Source organism: Microcebus murinus, chromosome 2, assembly GCF_040939455.1.
Source record: "Microcebus murinus isolate Inina chromosome 2, M.murinus_Inina_mat1.0, whole genome shotgun sequence".
Classification (NCBI taxonomy): Eukaryota; Metazoa; Chordata; class Mammalia; order Primates; family Cheirogaleidae; genus Microcebus; species Microcebus murinus.
In genome coordinates, this window is record NC_134105.1 from 51930095 (window position 1) to 51955211 (window position 25117).

General features: G+C 39.2%; 1 protein-coding gene across 3 annotated transcripts in view; it reads left to right on the top strand.

Moving 5' to 3' along the window:
- The window catches only part of PDE4B (phosphodiesterase 4B), a 396900-nt gene extending 372293 nt beyond the window's left edge, over window positions 1-24607 (top strand). For 2 of the 3 annotated variants that reach the window (XM_012767157.3, XM_012767158.3), the window contains 9 exons: window positions 7747-7840; window positions 13325-13503; window positions 14795-14893; window positions 15040-15204; window positions 17054-17153; window positions 18139-18293; window positions 18389-18511; window positions 19237-19419; window positions 22302-24607. In XM_012767157.3, the coding sequence (XP_012622611.2) occupies window positions 7747-7840; window positions 13325-13503; window positions 14795-14893; window positions 15040-15204; window positions 17054-17153; window positions 18139-18293; window positions 18389-18511; window positions 19237-19419; window positions 22302-22667 (1464 nt within the window). In that variant the 3' untranslated portion in view covers window positions 22668-24607. Of the gene's footprint in view, window positions 1-146; window positions 7108-7746; window positions 7841-13324; window positions 13504-14794; window positions 14894-15039; window positions 15205-17053; window positions 17154-18138; window positions 18294-18388; window positions 18512-19236; window positions 19420-22301 lie in introns of those variants that run through there. The other variant, XM_012767161.3, reaches the window with a different exon arrangement.
- The last annotated feature ends 510 nt before the right edge of the window (window positions 24608-25117 follow it).

Consider the following 25117-nt stretch of genomic DNA (forward strand, 5'->3'; position numbering starts at 1 on the left):
TGGCGTCAGCCTAGCTCACAGCAACCTCAAACTCCTGGGCTCAAGTGATCCTCCTGCCTCAGCCTCCTGAGTAGCTGGGACTACAGGCATGCGCTACCATGCCCGGCTAAATTTTTGTATATATATTTTTAGTTGGTCAATTAATTTCTATTTTTCTTAGTAGAGACAGGGTCTCACTCAGGCTGGTTTCGAACTCCTGACCTCGAGCAATCCGCCCGCCTCAGCCTCCCAGAGTGCTAGGATTACAGGTGTGAGCCACCGCGCCCAGCCGGAAATCAGTTCTTTAAGAGAATCATGACCAGTACTTATAGGTTGTGAAAATAAAGTAGAACATTTGAGTGGTGGTTTCCCTGTTCTGTATAATTGCTTTCAAGTCAGACATCATCTACTATGAAATCACATTCATATCCTGTGGCCTTAGAATTGTCTCTAGAAGCTCGAGGTTAAATCTTAGCCATTATGCCTGTGCAGAAGAAGTTGTAGAAGGCTTAAATAGAAAAAAAGTGACTGAATAATATTCCTTGATTCTTTGACTTTTCTCAGGTACTTCAGTGATTTTTGTCATCTGTTGTAAAAGGCTTTTGCTATATTTAATTATGAAGCCAGCACCCCAAATCTTCCAAAATTCCTTTTTTTTTTTTTTTTTGGTCTCTATTAACGGACAGATTAAAAGGGAGGGGCCAAGTACACAAAATGAAATTGTGAGGCTCCAGGATCTGTTTCACGTCTTCTAGTGTTTCTCACCAGAAGGAAAGGCCTCTGTCAAAAATAACAAATTTGAAAATTTTAAATTATCTACAAATGCATAGTATCCCTGACACATTATGATGAGTATACGGCTCTGAAATCCTATTTCTTTAAGGGATATTTGGACATGCAAATATCTGGACCACACTTATAGTAAAAAAACAAATTGTTGTTTATCTGAAATTCGAAGTTAACTAAGTGCCCTGAATTTTTATTTGCTAAACCTAGAAGCCCTATATGTGTTAAAACATATATATAGTTCATAAATATTATATATATGTAGTTTAAAAATGCATAATGAATATATCAGTCTTCAGGTATAAATAGTTACAGTGTATTTTGTCTATTTAATTGTGTTACTACAGCAACTTTCAGAGTTAAGAGAATGTTGGGAGTTGAGAAATTTCTAAAAACACTCTTAGGGAAATTATTTTGGGTCTAGGAAAGGTCAATTTTTTAGTGCTCCAATAATGTGTGTCATAGCTCCTCTTGAAAAGTTTTCAGAAATTCTAAGAAAAATGTACAATAGCAAAGGAAATAGGTAGGAAGAAATGCCTAATGATTATGAGACCCAGTCTCAAGTTGTATAGCAGTTATACTTGAATTCTTTGGATCTTTTGATCTTTTTCAACTCGCTATAGTAAGGCACTCATAGTTTGTCTCTACTTTGCCTTTTAATATGTCACTTGAGCAGATACTTGTCCTCTAACCAGCAAGTAGAATTGATTCTCTTTTTGCTTCATTATAATTTTTGATGCAGAATTATGGTAGATATAGTCATGCTTGTTTTTCATGAGATACTTATTTAGCGTGGATTACTACATCAGTGGGAAGGTAAGAAGTTAATCGCTTAATTCTAATATGTTTAGAAGAGTTTCTTTCTGATTTGGCACATGGACAGTGACAATGACCTCTCTGTGTTCCCTGGTTTTCCAGGGGTTTGCTCTAGGTATTAGTACAGCAGAATTTGTTTGCTAAGGTGGCCCATCATGGAACTTTAGTCTCTGGTTAAGTAGATGTTAATGGACAATGGCATGTCCATTACTCCTTCTTTTACCCTATTACTAACCCATTTGATTCAACTTCCCTTGCCTATCAAGTAAGACCATTAAAGAAGCTGGACATCAAGTTTCAAATGAATGACACTTTATATAGGGAAAGATAGAAAGAAGGGAAGAGATGAGATGTACATTATCAAATACTCTGAAACGTTAAGAATTGTGGAAACTGTGAGTTTCATAGGGGGTTTGAGACAAAGTACACTATATCCCCATTCTAGTTTTTCTTTTTTATTTTAAAGTCAGATTTGCTTCACTTCTTTGGGTCTTTGTTTCTTCCCATACAAAATAGAGGTATAGAAGAGGCAATTTCTTAAAAGTCAAGAGCGATCTTAGAAATTAGCCATTTTACAACTAAAGAAACTGAACCAAAAGAAGTTAATTTGTTTTACCCAAGGTTACACACTTGGTTAGTACCAGAGCTACGACAGAGACAGTCTCTGTTTACTTCATTTCTTACTGTACTGCTCCACTGCCATTTCCACTTCTTCCTACGGCTGTTAGCATTCTGTGACTTTAGGAGGGATTTTCAGCCCCTTCACTTTCCTGATGCCTGGGAATTCTTATTAAGCTATGACTAACAAAGTATAAAATATGAGTCAAAAGTTAGTCCCTAATAAAGTCATTGTGACTTTAATGACTTTGGCAGTTGTTTCATACTGCGAAAACAGGAAGATCCTACACAATAAGGCGCCTGTCTCACAGCTGGGCTCCTGCGTAGTAGCCGGCCACCCACAAGAGTAACTGCTGGGGCTGTCTTCCTCTCTTTGACACCTTTTTATCCCTGTCCTTACAGTTTTATCCTACTGTCTTCATCATGAAGTTATCAATGAGAGGAAAGTGCCTGCTTTATCTAATCTTCCGTAGGCTGATCACTTAGAATTCACTCCTAAGTGATTTCCAGTTCATCCCAACAAGCCTAATTCATCATAAAAGTAGCTCTTTCATGTGCTTGATACCAAGCGTCTTGGATTGTTTCATTCTTAGAAACACAAAATCACCAAATTTAGATTTGAGAAGATGTGGAGATCATTCCAGTTCACCCCTCCTGTGTGACTGGTGTAGCTAAGACTGTATTTGGCTCCCTGTGGATCTTCGCACAAAACTCAAACTAGTCCTCCAATGAGAAATACAGAAAAATGATGAAGTAGTCCATCACTTCAGAAGAAACTGGCTTTGAAGAAAATAATCTCTGTATGTAGCTTTGAAACTAAAGAAAAATGAAAGCCATCAAACAAAATGTTTGGAATTGAATTTCAGGTTTTGCTAGTTATCCTATATTTTTAAATGACTTCTCAGTATGAAAGGAACGTATTTTTAAAACATCACAGATGATTTTATAGAGAAGGTATAGTCTAGGCAAATAATATTAAATCATTTATGTAGAAAATAATACCTTCTTACCTTTTCAAAAAAGAGCTGCAATTTCTAGCAGGGTTTGCAAACCTAATGTTGGGCATAAGCTTAATACGGCATTGGAGGAATTTGTGTTACTAAGGGTTGATTCACAAACTTTGCTTGTCTGTGTTGAAAAGGGGCTTTGGCCATTTCCTCTGGGACATTATTTCTAGGTAGGCTCTAACAGGGTTTTCTTTGAAGGCAGATTCTTACAGAAAAATAGTATCTCTGTACATGAGACACATTTATCTTTGAAATAGTGTGCTCCTGTTTGTGGAGTTCTGTACTGCATTTGATAAAGTAAATAATGTCCATTCCTTTGCAATCTTGTAACCCTTTGGGACATAGTTTCACTCAGGAGCTGTTTTACCTTCATATCTGGACTAAACACCTAATTTGATAAATAGACAGGGAGATTCCAAAAGTCTTAGACTGTAAAACTCCAAAGGATGATAAATGCTTCTCTTCCTTTGTTGGTGACTTATTCTTATTTCCACTTTGAGTTGTTTTTCTCAGTAGTATAGGAGTTTTGTTTTCTGGGAAATATTGGTTGCTGGTAAATAATATGTCCAAGCTGTAGGAGGCTGCAATAAAATTTATCATAGAATTATGAAAGATTAGGGCTGAGAAGCTGAGATCCTAAAATTGTGCGTCATTCTCGTTTTACACATGCGGGGTGGCATGACTTCACAGGACTGTTAGTGAGAGCTGAGAATGAAAGTCAAGATCCGCCTGCTACTTCATGGCTGCCTCTGGCTTCCCAGAAACAACTCTTAGATGGGAGTCAGACGCTGAAAGCCCAGCTAAGCCTCGCTCCTCGTCTGTCTCCTCAGCCTTAATGTCAAACATAATTCATATCCATTCCACTCCTTGGTGTGTCTCGTCACACAGGCCAACATAATCATACTAACTGGAATCTATGTTACTAGAATGTAAAAGATACCCCCTGTCTGGTCCTTGAAGGCCATGTCTGCTTTCCTGAGTTTGTACAGAGCACAACATAAATGGGCCCTTCATAAGTGCTTTTTGATGAGAGCAATGATTGCCTTAGTCAGTGTGGTTGGGCCCTCCCTTACAGAGGAGGAAAACCAATGGTTGTTGCTAAGCAACATTTAAAGCACTAGCTTGGTTTCTGACACTGAGTGACCTCCATTTGCGTACTTCATCATGTGTGTTTTATGGTTGCCTAAAGATGACTGTGTTTTGGTGGCATTGCCATGCCCTTAGCAAAAGGCTCATAGAAGAACTAGTTTAGGCATGGAAAGGAAGGAGGTGATAGTCATCTGTTAAAGACTTACATGAGTACACTGACCCCTTCTGTAAGTATGCAGGAAAGATGAGGAGTTTGGTTTATTTTCAGCCCTGTAGCTGAGAGTAACCTCCCTGATCCCATGTCAGGACTGATTGACAATGTATCTCCACAGTGTCCTGTTGCAACAGGAGGCTATAGAAAGAAAGAGAAAAAAAAATCTTTCCTCCTCTAGCTTTTTATGATTCAATTTTTACCTGCTTTTATCTTCTAAGCTGAGGGACCAATGTGGCTAATAAAGAACTGTCCCCATTCTCTTCAAACTGTCAACTGTTGTGGTTAACCAATGTGCTCTGATATATCTGACTAGTACTACTAGAATGAAAGCTGATTAAAAGCATGAAAAGAAAAAAATAAAGCATGAAAGCATGAAAAGTGTTTTTGTTTGTTTTCACTGCTATATCTTCACTGCTTTGCCAGGTCATTTTAGGTATTCAATAAATATTTGTCAAATACATGATAAAATGGCATTATTGAACGACTACAAACCTGATTGACTTCAAAATATTCCTGCGTATTTCAGAGAGACCAAAGGAACCAAAATTAGATGATTTTTTTTTGAATGTTAGATTTGACTAAATCTAGTGCAGAGAAAATTATGGGAGAAATCATCTGTCTTTAAGGTCTTTACAAGATATTTTAACAGCAGTTCTAGTAAAGTTTGCTTCTCTGCCAAAATTCAGCTGATAGATCAGAGCATATAAACCTGTCTCTTCCAGCTTCTAAGTTTTCAGTGTAAGTGCCTGTCTTTTAAGGACCTGAAAATGAGAGGCCATTTTGACTGAGCAGTTGTGTCTTTAAAAATAAATAACTTAGAATTTGTGTGATTCACGTGGAATTCAAAATTGCACAGAGTTCAACAAGTAAAATACACTACTAGCTGTGATGATTGATTCAGCGATCCCTGGTTACTATTATTAACATATTGTATAATGAGAGACACACACACATACACAAACAGGGTTACCCAGAAAGGGGGTGATTGAACCTCTCTGAGGACACTGGATCGTGCAGTGAGCCAATAGGCAGCAACACTGACTTGTATTGGCTTCCCCTCAAAGGCCAGGTCTCCTGGGCATGATCAATGGCATGACCCAGGGCTTGGATGCTTGAAGTGAAGCTATTGTTGGATGTGGGATGTTCATGTGAAAGAGGAATGCCTCATAAGAAAGAGAGCCAATTGCAAGTTGGGGCTGTTGCCATGGTGCTTTGCTATTCTCTCCACCTCAACTTGCTATAAATGAACTCCTGGAAGTCCAGGGGTAGAGTAACAGAGGGGAGGGAGAAGGAGGAGAGTGGGATGGGCCTGGGTAGGGAATCCCACTGCAGTAGGGCTCTAGTCTTAGACTTTCCCCTTCCCTGTGCTCTAATGCTCACAGAAAGAGAGAGAGAGACAGAGACAAAGAGAAAGAAAGAGAGAGAAAAACCTACAAGAAAGGAATGGCTTTCTTGACATGCCCCAGGGTGCTAAAATAAAGTAAAATTAATTTAACTCCTCAATATTTCTAACATGAATTAGAAGAGGTAACACTAAAAAAACCAAACAAGCATAGTCACTCATAACTCCAAATAATTCACCATTCATTCGGCAATGTCATATTTCCTAACACACTGCAGATCCCAGATAAAGGTTAAATGAGTTTAATCTATTTGTCAAAGGCAATCAAATATGCATATTAATGAGCTGATGGAGTGCAGAAAATTGCAGGCTGTGTATGAAATGCTTTTCAAATGAAATAAATTAATTCCATTCCCATTCATTTTATTGTGAAAAAAGGGCTAAATGCATTAGAACACCTTTAGTGGGCAAATGCCTTCAAAAAGCTAGTATTAAAAAAAAAAAAGCCTAATCTGAAAACAGCCACAATTCTAATCTTTTTGGGTTTGTTTTTTTTTTTTCAGTTTTTGTTTAAATGTTCAGAAAGAAAATTAATCAAATGTACCATCACTTTGAAACAATTAGAGTGGCTGAGCCTGCCTCTGCAGAGCGCTGGTCTGCAGTGGAGAGAGAGGGTTAAGGAATACCTAGTTGAAATGGGGGAGGGTACTGACTTCAGATTTACTTAAATATTCATGGGGCTTCCTCCATTTTAATCTTCTCCTTTTAAAAGATGGCTGTGTTTCCCAGTCTGGCAACTCCGCAGGAAAGAAGAATTGCTCCTTCCTTGCAGAGTTCAGCTGAGTAGGACTAATGTAGAGTGGAAACCCCTTCAGCCACCAGGACTATTCATAATTCATAAGTGCTTCAAACCAGCCAGCTGAATGCATTTGGACAGGCTCTTGCTCCTTCGTGCAATTCCTGATTTCATTACTCTCTTCTGCCAGGAAATAGGCAGGGAGCATAGGCTTCTTGCAAGAATGGTGTGCGAAGATGGGCTTTGTTTGGATTAGGAAATGCCATAGATTTTGGAGGTTTTGTCTTTTCTAAGTTTTGATTATTTTACCACTGGATCTGCAGGGCTTTCCTGATCCTTTCGGGATTGCTCTCTGAGAACTGTGAATTCTTTCAAAGAGATTTGTGGATTGTGGCAAGAAGAACATTCCAAAATGCCTGAGGCAAACTATTTGTTATCTGTATCTTGGGGTTACATCAAGGTGGGTTAATTTGATTGTATTATGTGTCTTTGATAGAGTGTGAAACATTTACATCTGTGTTTTTTTTCTGTGAAGTAGAAGACATCTGCAATGATTTAATTTGTGTGTTCCTTTAACCTGCTGGGACTTACTGTAAAATAAGGGCATATTATATTACATTGTATTTAAATATACTGTACTGCATTTTAATCCTATTCTTTTTATTCAACTATATTTTTTAAAAGATGCTTCTTATTTTTCATTCATTTTCTCTTAAACTTTTTACATATAATCTTTCACAGAATAGGTTAATTCAAATTATATTTTAGAGTTAATTTCAGACAAATGTGTTTTTTAAAGTAGTTACATTTTTAAGTGAAATTATCTTAACCTCTGTTAAAATTCTTTTTTCCTGTGTTTGCATCTTCAAAAGAAATCAGATGTTAATTGTAATGAATCTTAGGAAAATATTTTTTCCCAAGGTGACGTTGGAATAATTTCCGATTAAAGGGGGTATTATATTTTGTAGAAACAGTATCATTTATCTAATGGTATCTACTCATCCCATCTCTTGGTTCCTAGACAGTAAAGTTGGAAACATTTAAGGGGATAATTTACTTATTTTTAGGTGGTTAATGCATTTTTATTCTTCTTAAACAGTTCAAAAGAATGCTGAACCGGGAGCTGACACACCTCTCAGAGATGAGCCGATCAGGGAACCAGGTGTCTGAATACATTTCAAATACTTTCTTAGGTAAGATATTAACTGGGAAAAACCTATCTCATAACTGGGGATTTTCAGAATTAATTTCTATAACCCATCAAGGGCATCCCCACATAAATTTGGAACGGGGTTAAGTCACAGAAAAATCCATTTAAAATAATAACTAAGGGCAGTCTTCAAGGGAAAAAATAAATAAGCAGGGAGATGATATAAAAAAAAATGAATGAGCATACCCATCAAAGACAGAAAGAAGGTCATTATGGGCTTGTTGTATCTATACATCCCTCAGGCCACCCCTTGTCTACCTGTCAGCTTCTATCTCTGCCAAGACCTCTCAAGTAATGGAAAAGGTCCATTCACCCAAATCCTAGAGACAGCTCCATTGGTTCTGCTGACATAGTATTCTTTAAATTCTTCCAATAACTAGGCTTTGAACAAAAGGCTTCCTCTAAGGTGTTTTATAAGGAATATGGTTGAGAAATAATTCTATAATGATCTGGTCTGTGAGAATAAGCTTTGGAAATAATTTGATTATTGCTTTGCTAAGTTATTTCTTAAAAATAAATGGATGGTGATGGGGAACACCCCATCAACACCCCATTTAATATCATTGAAAGATTTCCTCTTCTGCAATCTGATCCTTTATTTATCATTCTCTATGTTACATTGCCAGCACTTAACTCATGACACTGACTGAAAAGGTTTGCATAAATGATGCTCAGCTATTGTCTTGCATCTTGTTTAATTATTAGGGATTTCTAATCTCAGACTTAAGGGCAACTCTATTGTATAATGAACTTATTTGGACTATTTTGATTTAATAAGGCCTACAGAATCTGCAAATTTGTACTTCAGAGTGGATGGGTAGCATCTAGATTTTGATTCTGTTTACTTTCAATTGCTGCTGAATTATCCCTGGTTATAAAACCTTATTTTCCGAAGAAATGACCCATTCTTACAGCTGAACATCACACCCTCCCTTCTTTTTGGCACAGCCGCGTATTGTTAAATCAATGAGCATTTACCTTGATGCCTTCTGGTTTTATTTTTAAAAATCAATCCTATTTCTCTGACACCAAAGCAGTTCCTGCTATCAGCAGATCAATCAGCTCTCTCTTTGAGCAGCCTAGTACAAAACTCACTGCATTAACTCTGCAGCCAGTGGTCACTGGGCGTGATTAACAAGTGCCTTTCCAACTATATGTAGGTGTCTGCAGCACTCGTTTCCCCCAGCTGCAGTTGCAGCAACCTCTGTCAGAGAACAAAGGAAGAATTTTTCATACAGCCTAGCTCTCAGAGGTGGCTAGAATCTAACTGTACAGAAAACATTACACTCTGATCCTTTTCTTCTCCCTTCCTCCCCCTTTATCTCTTTGAAGATGAGGATCTTCTGCTGACATTTCAGATATACCCTGTTCTGTGTAATACCCGATCGTTTTTCATAAATGGGGAGCTGTTTTAGGGACATTTACAGGTTAATAACTATCAAAGAAGAAAATAAAATCACATTTTTGTTTTTAGAAACATTGTATTTTAAAATAACAGGGCTTTTATAATTTCTTGCTACTGGTGTTAAAGCTACATGAAGCCTCTGAGCTCTTAATCATTGAAGACCGGACTAAGCAGTCTTCTTCATTTTAGTGTCTTTCCATATCTTCTCATCAAGGAAAATGAGAACATCTTAGTGTAATTAATCTTTTTTTTTATCATCATAGACTGCCAAAAAGAAAACTGATAAGATGATAAAGATACAACAATTTGTATCTCAAGAACAGGCAAATGTCAACTCTTTCTTGAATATTCTATTTGCCATTTAGGCAGATCTCTTTAGAAAAACCAATTGTTTGCCTTCCCATTATTTCAAAAATGGGATATTAAATTATCAAGAACAAGCTGTTGAGGAAGGTTATCAGAATCTCAAACTTCATAGACTTTTAGCCTTAGGAAAGTGGGGGTGTGAGTGTGTGGTGGGGTAATGTATTTGAGTGTGTGTGTGGTAAACCCCATCAAACAGACTAGACAGGTGGATTAGAATTTTAAATGCTCTTGGGAAAATATAGGGAGAAAAAAATTATCATATAAACAAAAGATGCCTCAGTTGCCTCACCTAGAAACAGGAGCACTGGTACAGATCACATCCCAAATCTCTTCCAACTCTAACATATGACTCTGATATGTACCACGTTTATCAGTTCTGCTAAGCCATACCTGGCCACCTGGATTCTTTGTGATGAAACCTAGGCTTGTAATTTGACAGTCTTAAAAAACAAATGAACAAAGCTTGTTTCCAGACTACAAATGCAAGCCATGGAACTGTTAGTCCTATCTTGTGAGCATAGTGAGTGTTCCTGGAAGTCCATGAGGCCTTCTTCATAAACTGTCAGATCCGCAAGCGACCTTAATGACCTTATTATCCAATTCCCTTATTTTACGGGAGAAAACATGGAGGCCTAGAGGTTTGAAGTAACTTGACAAAGGTCACAGAGCACATATGTTCCTGAGCCAGGACTAGAACTCAGCCCTGTTGACTTCTAGACTTAAATACCCTGTCACTCCTTTTACTAGGAAAGAAGGCTGGTAGGAACTCAAAACAAATAGAAGAAAATCACATTTAAGGGCATTTACATAATATGTATATTGTTTCAGAAAGAAGTCTTTGGAAATCAGGATTATTGAACCTAAAAATAAAATGTTTGTTAACAGTTTCCAGTAATACAAAAGGCTCTTGTAAGAAAGAACATGACAGCCATCTCAGTGACCACAGCATGAGAAGACCTTAGCAATTTAAGTTAAACCTAAAGAGCGCTGTCTCAGTAAGAGCCACTGAATGTTAAAATGTGTCATCCAGGGAGGAGGGAAATCCCTTAATCGGGAGATCTGTGAACTTGTGTTCTTCTCATCTATAAAGATGATGTCCTGGTGGGCAGAAAGAAAGGTGGACCGTAGACCATTTACCAGTCCAGACACGTGCTGATACTGTCATATAATGGGCTCCGGATTACTGATACAAGGAGAAATAGAAGTATCTAGCTTCAGGGGAAATAAAGCAGGACCCAGGTGGAGGGTGCATAAATAAAACAAGATTTTTAGATGTTATATTTACAGTTTATTTAATATTTTCAGAGACCCCCTACTTACCATCTCAAAAGCTAGAGCTTAGAATTTTGCACAATGGAATGTATGATCTTGCGAGAAAAGCACCTCAAATTATGCCATTAACAGAGCTTGGATGAAACCATTTTTTAAATCTGTTTTTTGCTTGTCTTAGACTGGCCAACAGTTTCCCCATTGTATTCTGACCATTCTGTAAATCTAAATTCACTGAGTGTTTATCATGATTTGTCGAGTCTGTGTTTCAGGTTATTTCCACACTGAGCTGGCTAAGCATTTAACAGAGGAAATTCAGAATAGGGAAACCCGTCAGTTGTTCCAATGCCTGCATAGGGAAACACCCATTAATGTCAAATTGACACTCTTTGTGAATAATGGTCTTCTTCTTTATTGCAGTGTTCCAGACACAGTAGTGGTTCAGCTCAATTACTCACTATTGTGGGGAATCTTTAATTAAACAAAGGTGAAAAGCTGCTAGTCTCACTAGAAATGGTTGTATGTGCAGTGGCACAGGAAAATCTAACAGCCTGTTTAACCAGAGGTGAAGAAAGGTAGTCTGGAAAGGCAGGGGTCACTGTGGCCTTTCATTTTAGCAAAAAAGTAGTAATTATTAGGAATGAAGTGACAAGGAGAAAAGTAATTTCAAAAATAATATAATACACAGTTTTTATGCCAGAGATTTCAGGAAAGAGATTTTTAACAGGAACCTCAAGGCCTGGGTTCTATGCTATTAAATCACTGTGTCTGGAACAAAGTAATGGCAAAATAAATATCTGTTAAATAAATTGCCCTTTGAGCTCGGGCAAGTTGCTGACTTCATCTGAAAAATGAGAGTGTGGGATTGTTGGTTCCCAAACCTGGCTCTGATCATCCAAGTCACTTGGGAGTCTTTTAAAAAATACTGATTCAGTAGGGCTGGGTGCGGCTCATAAATCTGTATTTTTCAAAAGTTTCCTGGGTGCTTCTGATCTTGGACTAGGACTAGGACTTGGAAACCCCTAAACTAATTGAGATGACCACTAAAATTCCTCCTCAAGCAAAAATCATAGGCTTGTGATTCTAGGAGCTTGTGGATAGCTAGAGACAGTACTTGGATGCTAGAGATCAAGAATTCCCTTGGTCTGGTCCTGCAGACAGGTGGCAAGGTGTACATGATGCTAATACTGTCTTGCTGTGCTTGCTTTGTTTGATGGAGTGTCCACAGGGGCCTGTGAGCGGGCACAGGTCTCGGGGGAAAACATGTGACTATGCTATCATCTGCAAGAGTCTGAAAGCAAATAGTCTAGATCGCAGCATGCCATCTGGAAGCATGTCATTTTCAAATGGAGAAGTTGTCTTTCTACTAATTTTCACTGTAACAAGCAGAGATAAATGTAAGGCACTTTTGAAAGCTGCATTAACTCTTTCAGCCACAGGGTGTCATTTAGTTCAGTGAAGTAATGGTTAAGCAATTTGATATATTATTGCCTTGGTGCACTCACAGGCATCCCGGTGGCCTGAAAGAGTTAATGCATTTTTCAGAAGTACTCAGGATATATCCTTCTGCGAAGTGAAATAGAGTATTTGATTGCTGGTATTTTAATAGCATAACATAAAGGGAAGAGCTTCTACAAGCAAGTAGATACTTTTTTTCACTAATCCTAGCTCTGCAGTTACCTTATTATAATTTTTTAAAATATTTTAAAATATTAAATATAAATATTTAATAACCATAAATATGTTAATAAGTGTTATGCCGATTACACAGAAGAGGCCTTGTTATTATTTATTAGTAGAATTAATAGCTACAAGGCATGAAATAAAACTGAAATTATGGTCTTACTCTAAATCTTACATGGTAATAAATCGAGGCTTTAAAGTAATTATTTGAAAATCACGAACCACTTATTCTTCTAATATATATACTCCTTATTTAAATTGAACCTTGCTAAAGTCACACAGATTTTTAGAACTGAAAATAAAACAAACAGACCACGAAGCCTATTTTTATTAACTTGGGTTTGACTGATGAGCATTTTTTATTATACAAACATAGAAGTTACTCACTTTAATAAAAAAAAGTACATATAAATATTGATGCCCCTCCTTGAAAATGTGTAAGTGTAATTTTCCTAAATTATACTGAAAACAGAAGATGTGGGCTTGAGTCCTATCTTTGCCACTTCTTGGACAATTTCCTTCGCTCCTCTGGGCCTCAGTTTGCTTAGCAATAACATGGAGCAACAAACCGTCATATTTCCCTGCATACTTCACAGGATTGTCCTGGAGGTCCAGTGAGATAATGCTATGGGAGTCCTTTATAAGGTCCAAAGCCATTGTAGATGGTTAGAGGTGTTTGAAATATTGCAGTAGATTCTCATTGTCACAGAAGTGCTGGAAAACGTATTCCTCTGTCCATTGCAGACAAGCAGAATGATGTGGAGATCCCATCTCCCACGCAGAAAGACAGGGAGAAAAAGAAGAAGCAGCAGCTCATGACCCAGATAAGCGGAGTGAAAAAGCTGATGCATAGTTCAAGCTTAAACAACACAAGCATCTCACGCTTTGGAGTCAACACAGAAAATGAAGATCACCTGGCCAAGGTGTGTATGAGCTGGGTTTGTGTGAATGTAGCTCACTGCTTTACAACAGACAGATGCTCATATACCTTTAGAAAATAGTGAGGATTACTTTTGCTTTATCATTAAATTTTATGATAAGGAAGCTAATGTAGCCTCTTTTTCCATTGCTGGGGCACCTGATTGAAGATCCTTTTTTCAAACCATACCAAAGAACCATGTTTTTTTTGTTTTTTTTTTTTCTTTTTGGTCCTGAGTTGGGTTTGTTAATGAACAGTATCTCATGAATAGAGAATCCTTCTGAAAGGACTCTGGAAAAATTCAAGGGAATGCCAGTACGTAGGTCTAACTTTATCTCAGAGGACATTTGGGGGACTGTATGCCAAGGACCAATGGGAAAATCTGCACTGATTATCAGGACTGGAGAAGAAATAAAGAGAAAATGACAGCACTGACTCTTAAGCCCAAATTCCAGTAATGGAGGAAGACATAGAAAGAATTTATACTGCCTCTAGGAGGCTGCACGAAGTGACTGCTGAGGTCCTTTCAGCCTTGTGAGAATACGAAATGAGTTTACTGTGGGCAAGAAAGCTTCTGAAAGGCCTTACTGAATGCTGTCAGTGAGGCTTTCTGAAAGCTGTCATTAGAGTAAGGTTGATTAAACATTAGGCCAAGTCTCTGGGGAGAGTCTGGATCTCTTACTCTGGGCAGTTATTAGGAATGGAATAAATTACTCCTTAAATCAGATAATCTTGAAATAATCCCACAACACAAGCCTGAATGATGTTTTTTTCAGGTCCATCTGTGGCCCAGAAGCCTAGAATATAATTCATGACTGGCATTCATCATGACCTTTTACATTAAATTGGGTTGACTTATGCACATTCTGGCAGCTGCGTCTTTCTGACCTGGCCCTCGGTGATAATAACCAAAGGGCAGAGGAGTTTCCCTAAGACTGTTTTCTAGCAATTACTAATGGGCCAGTGGGCAGCAAGGGGAGAGGCAGGGAAATGGGGCTAGAGTGATCTCTATTGACATGAAGCTACCTTTGAAAGCAACATTGGTTGAAGACTGACACGTGGCAGCTATAGGTCAAGAACTGAATCTATAAATACCCACACATTTTCCCTTTTCTGGAAAAAAAAAACTTAACAGCTATCATAAAGAGGCCACCCAACCTCCTATGCCATTTCATTCTCAGATTTTCATGCAATTAGAGGACTTTTAAACAGGCACTCTAAATACCCAAGCAGCCAGCATCCAAAACATAAAAGAATGAGGCATGCTAACAAAACTGTCTAATTTTTGATTACAGGAGCTAGAAGACCTGAACAAATGGGGTCTTAACATCTTCAATGTGGCTGGATATTCACACAATCGGCCCCTAACATGCATCATGTATGCTATATTCCAGGTAAGTAAACAGCAGTGAATGCTGGTTTTCCAATTGGATGGCTCTTGATGATTTTTTTTTGCCCATCCCATTTCACTTTTCTGATTTAACCTTCCTCCATTTTTGGACATCCACTTACTTATGTTCTAATCAATTTTACCACATAGGAAAGAGACCTCCTAAAGACATTCAAAATCTCATCTGACACCTTTGTAACCTACATGATGACTCTAGAAGACCATTACCATTCTGACGTGGCCTATCATAACAGCCTCCACGCTGCCGACGTGGCCCAGTCAACCCACGTGCTTCTTTCTACACCAGCATTAGATGTGAGTAGCTATGATCTGTTTTGCACACCTGCCCATCCTCTTTTAAAAGTACCATATAATATGCAATGTATATACAAAAACAGTATAATCAGATGCATGCTTAAACTGGTTCTTGATTATGTGTAGCATCCATCTATTGGGTTATTTATAAAAATGGATGACATTTCTACTTGCTTTGCTTTCTAATGTCAGAGTAACCTTTGCATCTCTTACAATTGAAAATTATGCAATTATCAGGCAATTAACAGGATCATCAGGGCAGAGATTGTGCCTGTATTCAATGTATTCCTAGTAAGGAATACAATATATCTCAAAGTGTCTTGTTCAGTATCTTATATATTGTATACCCTCAATATGCATGTACTGCTCTGAACTGCCCAACACCACCCCAGGCACTGTGGAGGATATCACAGAAATAGAATATAAAATGCTGTGTATAGTTCCTATTAGGAATAAGTATCCATAGGCTTATTCTCCTAAGAATTCATCAAACTGATTCTATGAGTTAAATAAAAAGTAACTGAAAATCTAGAGCAGAGGAATTAATAAAGCTGAAGCAAGGAGGAACAATGTTCCATCTTGCCAGACAAGATCTGAGGAGTGTCTGTGACTCCTTCTCTCACAGATTAATGTGTCTGTTTATACCAGTGTAATCAACAACGTGTACAGCAGGCCAGGCTCTTGCTTGACTGATGGAAATGATGGTCAGGTAACTCCAAGCATGCTGGCCCACTCCAGGAAGGAACTGGCCATACCCTATTCAGCCCCTTCTCTGCAGATCAGTTTGGGAGGTGAAGAAAGATCAAACTAACTACATCTCTACTGCTTGGGTTCCATATTTTCTAAGAAAAGAAATCCAAGAAGACTTGGGGAAAAGAGATAGAGAGCTAAGAGTGTCTGAACCTCTTGAAGGAAAGAAACAGTATTGTTTTTATGGTCTGTATAAGTATCAGAGTGGGGCAACACTCTTTATCAAATATCCATTATTATTGATAGTACACCTACTGTGTAGTCAGAAATTGGCCATGAATGCCACAGACTTTTACAGAAGGGAGAGTTCAGTGTATCCTGGAGTAATGAGATGGGTATTTATGGAAGAGATGGAAACTGAGCTGGGATTTGAAGGACCAGAAGATTTCAGTAGTCACAGAGGATATTAGTCCTAGAATCAGCAGCAATCTATACTTAATAAATACTAGGTTTAAATCATTGTACATGGGCAGAGAAGCCTTCTTGACTTGGCATGAAAGAGTTGAGAAGTGGGACATTAGGTTTCAGTTCTTAGGAATGTTCTCAAATCTTGCCTATAGTAAACATTTATTTGGTGGATATGTATTGAATGAATGAATGTATAAAGCTTGTGACCACACTACAAATTTAGCTTTGGGAAATAATTTATTGCTTATCTTACAAATCTGGAATTTGGTCAGTTTTCTCTATGTTACTCAGCCTGAAAGCATATGAAGGTTGTTATATCTCAGAGCAGAGCCAGTCTGACTTGCTTCTTTGACTTGAATGTGCTTATATTACATAAGCACCATGCTGCGTCCCCTGATCCAAGAAACAAACATCAGGTGTTTACACACACCACAAGCATTGTGCTAATGCCTTCCCAAGCCTCAGCCTGCAGGCTTGATATAGGAATGAGGTCCGGCCATCCTCCCTTTCTCATCAGAGACTTTATAATGATGAACAGAACCTACCTTTAATTAAATTATTGTGTTGCGATGTTATATAAATCAACAGTCTCTCTCCCAACAAGAATGAAATGGGTGACTTTAAAATGAAACTGAACAAGCAGGATAGGCAAATTGGATGTGGAGTTAAATGTGCTCCTGTTGCCCCACAGGCTGTCTTCACAGACTTGGAAATCCTGGCGGCCATTTTTGCAGCTGCCATCCATGACGTTGATCATCCTGGAGTCTCCAATCAGTTTCTCATCAACACAAGTGAGTTCACCACTACAACAGTCATGCGAGATAACCGTATGATTCACTGCTTGATTTTTTTTTCCTTCTAATGTTTTCATTATGGATAATAACAAGGATAATAATGAGGTAATCCTTCCACTCCTCTCAAACCGGTCAGGCCTTTCCTGGATACTGTGTCCAATCTGGCAACACAATATGTGAGCTGCGTGGAGAACTTGAAGAGGGTCAGAGGGAAGCCGTAAAAAGAATTCAGAGTTTGGAAAATATAATATGTAAGGAAAGAATAATAGATGTGGAATTATCCAGTAAGGACAAGGAAAGGCTTAGGGATTTCATGATAATGATTTTCAGTGTTAGAGCACATAGCATCGTAACCCACGACTGTCCCTGTCTCCTGGGAAACAGCCACAAATATTGGATCTGAGCTCCAGAACCTCCAAACAGAAATGAGATTCCATGAAAAGCACTAGAATGGGATTCCACTGTTCAGAAAGAAAGGTCATTAAAAGTTGTGCACTGTCTCTTCCAGCTGCATAGGTTCGATTATGGATGGAGAGTAGCAGAGTTAGGTGACCTCAGTGGCCGTTAGGGTGGTCCTGCCTTAGGATGCCAAGCCATGCTCACAGCTTTTGTCATGCTCAAAATCTCTGATTTACATGCTAATGAAAAGTCATTCATTCTCTCAGTTAATGCACTATCTCTAAGTGCTAAAGAAAAATCTAAGTACTTTTTTTTTCCCTGAGAATATTGATTATCCTGTTGTGGTCATGATTAACATCAAGTGTTGATGGTTTTATAGAAATGTTCTTTGAGCTCCTTGCTATAAAGGAGTCTTTTTCATCAGTCCTTGTTCTTTATCATCAGAATATATGAATGATCTAAGTTTGAGGTATACCATTTTCTTTTAACCTCTAGGCAACTAAAGCTGATTTCACACTGAGATAATGCCAATGTTTGAATCATATCCCTCTGTATTAAGTCATCATTTTGTCTTATTTACTAGATTCGGAACTTGCTTTGATGTATAATGACGAATCCGTGCTGGAAAACCATCACCTTGCCGTGGGTTTCAAACTGCTACAAGAAGAACATTGTGACATCTTTTCCAATCTCACCAAGAAGCAGCGCCAGACGCTCAGGAAGATGGTTATTGACATGGTAAGACCTCAGCCTCCCTACAGTCCTCACTTCCGTTGGCTATTCTCTCTGATAGATGGAATTTCTTAAGAGTTTTCATTTTCTTTTTATCCAAGGTGTTAGCAACCGATATGTCTAAACATATGAGCCTGTTGGCAGACCTGAAGACGATGGTAGAAACCAAGAAAGTTACAAGTTCAGGCGTTCTTCTGCTGGACAACTATACTGATCGTATTCAGGTATTTGATGACAGCCTTTGCTTTAACACAAAGCCAAACCAAGCTAAAGCAAACAACAACTAGAAAAAGAAAATAAACATAAATTCAGTTAGTTGTATATCCTAGGCTACTACTACAGATCTAGGCTTATTTTAAGAACAAGCTAAAGAAAATGGACTTTCAAGTTTATCCTCTAATTTATGAGGAAAAACATAGTCCTATTCACTGAAATGCTTAGTTCTAAAAATAAAATGCAGAATCTATTTGTAATAGGGCATACGTGACTGTTGGTCCCAAAAGCTCATGTTTGGATTTAAACTCCATTGACTTGAAATTTGTTAGGTCTGTTTTGGATATACAAATTGCCATCAGCTGGTCTCTTCTTTCCACAAGTGGAAAATATGAAGTTATCTACTTTGAATAATTCTTTGCATTCTTTCCAAACTGAGGAATGGAAACGATAGCAACATCTGACCTCTAATGTGCCTTCCAGCTTTTAACTTCAATGATTGTCAGTCTAAAAAGACATACATTTTCCCCTTTGGGACTCTATAATGGTAAATAACCAACCCTAGCCAGCACCATTATCATACTTCTTCTTTTGGTGCATGCATCATAATTATAATGCAACTAAAATGTTCTCGGGTTTGGTACCAAGTGTACTAGTATGAGAGGGATGAGATGTTAGATGTTCTGGCAGTATTTACACCTAATTTTATGGGATTTCCAAAACTTGATGATTTCAGGTCCTTCGCAACATGGTACACTGTGCAGACCTGAGCAACCCCACCAAGTCCTTGGAATTGTATCGGCAATGGACAGACCGCATCATGGAGGAATTTTTCCAGCAAGGAGACAAAGAGCGGGAGAGGGGAATGGAAATTAGCCCGATGTGTGATAAACACACAGCTTCGGTGGAAAAATCCCAGGTATTTAATATGAAATTTTCAAAGTTTTTCTGAGCTCTCATAATTGTAGAACTTGAGAGGGGGTTGTTCTATCTAGTTCCTTTCTTTTAACAGAATATATACATGAAATGATAAGGAAGCAACTATGCATTTAGCTTCATTATACTCATGACTCATTTGACTTTTCCACTACACTCAATTTCATGGGTGGGGACAAAGCAGTCATCAGAAACCCATCAAACTTTGGACTGTGTATCCCCAAATTGTTCAGATAGTTGTCTAGGACCTTAGCAAATCCAGCTGATTGATGGAATGCTGCCGTCTCCCCCATCCCATCTCTCCAAGTTTCTCCTACCTCTGTCTTCACCCAGGAGCTCTGCTCCTCATCCTTGTTTCCCACCCCCTGCTTTTGCTTTCTCTCCATAATTTCCCATTGTCACCATCACCAGACACAGTCTCTTTTACCCCATAGTCAAAGCCCTGTCTGGCATCCCTTTCCAAGGTTGTTTCCATGCCTTAAAGAACATGCTGACATTTCCTGGCTGTGTCTATAGCTACACAATCTCTGTGTGCTCAGAACAGGGGACAATACTCTGGAGGCAGGAGAGGGTACAGAAATGTCCCAGATGCCAATGGCTACAGAATATGTAGCACTGGAAAGTATCAGTATCCCCATGAAGGCTTCAGGACTCGTTGAAATGTCATTTCTTTCAGGATAACAAATGGGCTGAGCTAGGTGGCTGCGAGTGAGAATGACTTCATAGACTGTCCCAGGTCTTTATTACAAAAACCTGCAGAGTGTTTTTTTGTGTTCCTATCCTCTTTCCCCCACTGCCTGCAAACCTCAAATTTACATATACTTGTAATATTGATGTACAGTTCCTTTGCAATTATTGTTTTGTTGCTTCTTAGAGAAACCCAACCAAATGAGTTTAAAATCAATGAAAGTGCTGAAGTCTAATATGCTATAAAAATTTAAGATAACATTAATCAGGGCCAATTCAAATACTTCAAAGCCTTAACCGGAACAACAAATAAATTAATTAAAAGAAGTAGTACCCTTTTATTAGTAGCAGTGATATTTTCCATTTATGTGATGGCCTGTGTTGTTTTCCACACATTTTCCCATACATTAGCCCATTTGAACCCTAAACAGCCTCGTGAGATGGATAAAATAGGCGTTTCCCCGTGTCAGGTATAGATCTGTCCTCTTGGTCCAGTTCAGCAGTTCCCTCCACCCAAAGCTCTTTACTCTCTATCCCATGGACAATTCTCCTTGTTGCCATGACATCATCATGCACTCTGGTGTTTCCCACACATGGGCTCCTTTGAACATTGTCTGATTAGTCTGGCAATAAAGCTCTTTCTGGACTGGGAGCTCTTACGATCATGGAGCTCTCTCATCCCATGACCTAGGAAATAAACAACTAGCAGCAACCTTTCAAAAAAGTCCTAAACATTTCATAGCAGAAGCAAAACAAATGAAAAAAAGGAAATGACTGCACTGTGTTCAGCTTATTCAATTTTCTCCATAGCCTTGAGCTTGTTATTTTGGGTCCCTGGAAAACACCTTGAAAATAGTCTCTAAAATCCATGAAACACACATAAAGAAGCAAATGGGAGGAAAAAGGAGTGGGTAGAAGCAAGAGAACTATCTGAATCATCCACAGTCAAGTTCTTATAACCAATGCAGATCAGAGATGCCCTGACTTTGGTGTGAAATCTTGTTTGTTCAGGCTAGGAAAGCACCAGAAAGAAGAATGTGTATGCATAAATGTATGAATGAAAGAGTCACATACAACTGAGGTTCTTACATATAGCACTATATATAGTACAACTTGAATGTATTAAATGACTGGCCAAACACCAGAACGTTAACAAAGGAAAGTTCCCAGTAACGTGGAAAGACACCTATGTAATGTCCCATGGGTGCCCTGGCCCACCTTCCCCCGCATCCCGGCCCAGCACCTTCTAGTTCCGCAGCCCATGGGAGGGGAATTCCATTCCCTCATTCAGCTAGTGCCTATTCTCTGTCTCTACCTGCCCCCACCCCCAGTGTTTCCTGTTTGTCTGACAATGTGGAGGTCAGCATAAGGCCACCTAGCTAGCTCATGCAGGATGCATAGCCCCTGGGTAAACCATAACAGAGCCATAAGCCTCGTATTTATTCACAGGAACACCAGCAAAAGGAACTGCTTAATTGTTTTTATTTTCCCTTCTTTCTCCTGATGGAAATGACTATGTGCCCTATGGATCCAAAACAATGGCAGACATGTCCGCAGAGGGGATGCGTGTTTGTTTCAGGGCTTGAAGTATTTTCCAGTGTTTTATCAAATGCCTCTATGGGCCAAAAGCATCCCACCAAACTTAAGAAATTCCAGAGTAGTCACAGGCCAGCTGCCCATCATTTTGAAGCAGTGGCATATTTTAAAGTTATCAGGGAAAAAATATTGAGTCAGAACACATTAGACCTGGGGCTTCCTTCTTCAGAGAATGACTCACAGAATCCAAGTAGTGACAAAGTCATTCCCAGCCGGGATCACATCCAGACTTCTTATCTGGCACACGTAAAAGGAAAAACAGTCTGTTGTAGTGAGATGAACGCAGCTTTGGAGTCACTTACTAGGAGGTGACCTGTGACAAGATATTTAATCTCAATGAGTCTTAGTTTCCTCCTTTGTAAATAGTTGATGGCAATCCTGCTTTGCAGGATTCAGAGAGACAGCATGGCTACTGCACCCAGGGCAGGGCCAACCCTATAATGAGTGCTCAAATCATGGAATCCATTGTTATTGATCTCTCTGGGGTGGTTATTGCTCTTTCTTTGCATGGAAACCAGGACAGCTTGTTTGGTTTTCAAAGGCCCATCACAGTAACAGATGTGCAATCTGATTTCTCTCCAGGTGGGTTTCATTGACTACATCGTCCATCCACTGTGGGAGACCTGGGCAGATCTGGTACAGCCCGATGCTCAGGACATTTTGGATACTTTGGAAGATAACAGGAACTGGTATCAGAGCATGATACCCCAGAGTCCCTCCCCACCGCTGGACGAGCAGAACAGGGACTGCCAGGGTCTGATGGAGAAGTTTCAATTTGAACTGACCCTCGAAGAGGAGGATTCGGAAGGACCTGAGAAGGAGGGAGAGGGCCACAGCTATTTCAGCAGCACAAAGACACTTTGCGTGATCGATCCAGAGAACCGGGATTCCCTGGGAGAGACTGACATAGACATTGCAACAGAAGACAAGTCCCCGGTCGACACATAATCGCCCTCTCTGTGTGAAGACGAACATTCCACCCTTGATGAGCATGCCAGCTGTGTGGTAGCGCCAGCCCACCATGGGGGCCGAGGCCTGCACAGGACAAAGGCCACCTGGCCTTTCCAGTTACTTGAGTTTGGAGCCAGAATGCAGGACCGTGAAGCAAATAGCAGCTCAGGAAATCCCACGGTTGACTTGCCTTGCCTGCAAGTGTGGCGGAGGGCTGAAGCTTCATGTGTTACTAGAGGCCGGTTCTGATCACGACTAAATGGCTTGAAAATGGAAGACACAAAACTGAGAGATCATTCTGCACTAAGTTTTGGGAACCTGTCCCTCCAAGTGACTGAACTGACTAATAACTTCATTTATGAATCTGCTCACCTGTCCCTTGTCTGCCAACCTGTGTGCCTTTTTTGTAAAACATTTTCACGTCTTTAAAAATGCTTGTTGAATACCTAGAGTTTAGTATCAACTTCTACACAGATAAGCGTTCAAAGTTGACATAACTTTTCTGACTCTTTCTGGAAAAAAAGAAAAGGAAAGAAAACCGTCTTCCTTCTTTCTTGGGCAATATCTTTCACTTTACTACGGTTACTTTGGCAAACAGAAAGGATACACTTCTAACCACATTCTCCTTCCTTCCCCTCTTGTCCAATCTAACTCCCCAGTTCTTACAACTTATCTCTGTTTGCCTGCTTCAAACAATATTTTCTCTCTTCTGGAGTTTCACTCTTTTGCTGTAAACAGAATAAAGTTGAACAAACTCGGGAGTAGGAAGGGGTAGTTGTTTTGTTCACCATAAGAGTCTGCGTAGAAATCAACTTAATAAGGCCGTGTGCCCTGCCGTGTCCTGAACCCCTCTGCCACTAGAGTCGCATGGTCCCACCCTGTTCTCCCTCCTCTATCCACCCGACTACATGTGCTGTTTTCAACTTAATGCTGCCGTCTTTCTCTTGCACTGCCTTCTGCGTTAACACCTCCATTCCTGTTTATAACCATGTATTTATTACTCAATGTATATAATGTAATGTTTTGTAAGTTATTAATTTATATATCTAACATTGCCTGCCAACGGTGGTGTTACATTTGTGTAGAAAACTCTGCCTAAGAGTTGCAACTTTTCCTTGTAACGTTTTGTATTGTGTATTACGTAACCCTAACATGGCTTGAGAGAGACATACGGCCCCCTTGGCAGTGAGGATGGGGCTGGGCTTCTGTTCAGAGGGTCTGCTCCTTCCTTGTCTGAGTTGCTGATACTGTACAACCCCTCTAAGAACCGGTTTTGGAAACAGGACTCTCACATTAGATACTAAATGGTTTATACTGAGCTTTTACTTTTGTATAGTTTGATAGGGGCAGGGAGCAGGGGGGATGTAGTTTTCACCCATGTTCTATCCAAATCTGAGTATGCATGAGTTGGGTTATAACTGGGTTCTACTATAATTGCGACTTCGGTTGAAAAAGCAACACTACATTTGCTCACAGGTAATTCTTCTGAGTGTTCCCAAACTACTGACTTAGAAGAGCTAGCCTCCTGCCTGCCATTAAGCAGGAATGTCATGTTCCAATTCATTACAAAAGAAAACAATAAAACAATGTGAATTTTTATAATAAAATGTGAACTGATGTAGTAAATTATGCGAATGTGAAGCTTCTTCTGATAACACTTGTGAGGCCTCTTACTGGTGTCAGTTTTCAGTTTGTAAAAAAATGTTTCATGCTTTCAGTTCAGCATTGTGACTCAATAGTTAAAGAAAAAAATGGCACAAATGTGCGTGCCCAATGGGTTTGTATGTCTATGAACACTGCATTGTTTCAGGTGGACATTTCATCATTTTTCAGAAGTTTCTCACAATGTATGTTATAGTATTATTATTATTATATATTGTGTTCAAATGCATTCTTAAGAGACTTTTATATGAGGTGAATAAACAAGAGCATGATTAGATTAGACTGTAGGCCCAATTATTTCTTGGTTAGTTCTGACGTATTAAAAGCAGCAGATCTTTCTTTCTCTTCTCTCCCACCACTCCCCACAGAGAAAGCCAACCACTTTATCTGGCCAGCATCACAGCTGAAGTTTCAAAATCTGTGTCCAGAAAGTCCCTTCGCTTGGAACGGTTCACTTTTTTCTTAGCAACCGTTCACCCGGCTCGGTGGTGCAGGAAGGGGGTTGGTGAAGGCAAACAAACAAAACCACTTTGTTCACCTCAGACCGTTTCCTTCTACCTCTTTAAAAATTTGAAGAGTTTAATCTACTAGATAAATAAAGGGAATCCCCAACTTGGCTGGGTCCTCTAGAAAAATGAATCATAGATTATAGAACATTAGCGTAATGTTGTCAGGTCGGCCCGTTGATTCATCTGACACGCGAAGAATCTGAGGTCCAAAGAGTCATCTTAAACCGCAATCCACAGAGCACGGGTAGGCACTCGTGGTTTTCTCAGTGATCCGTG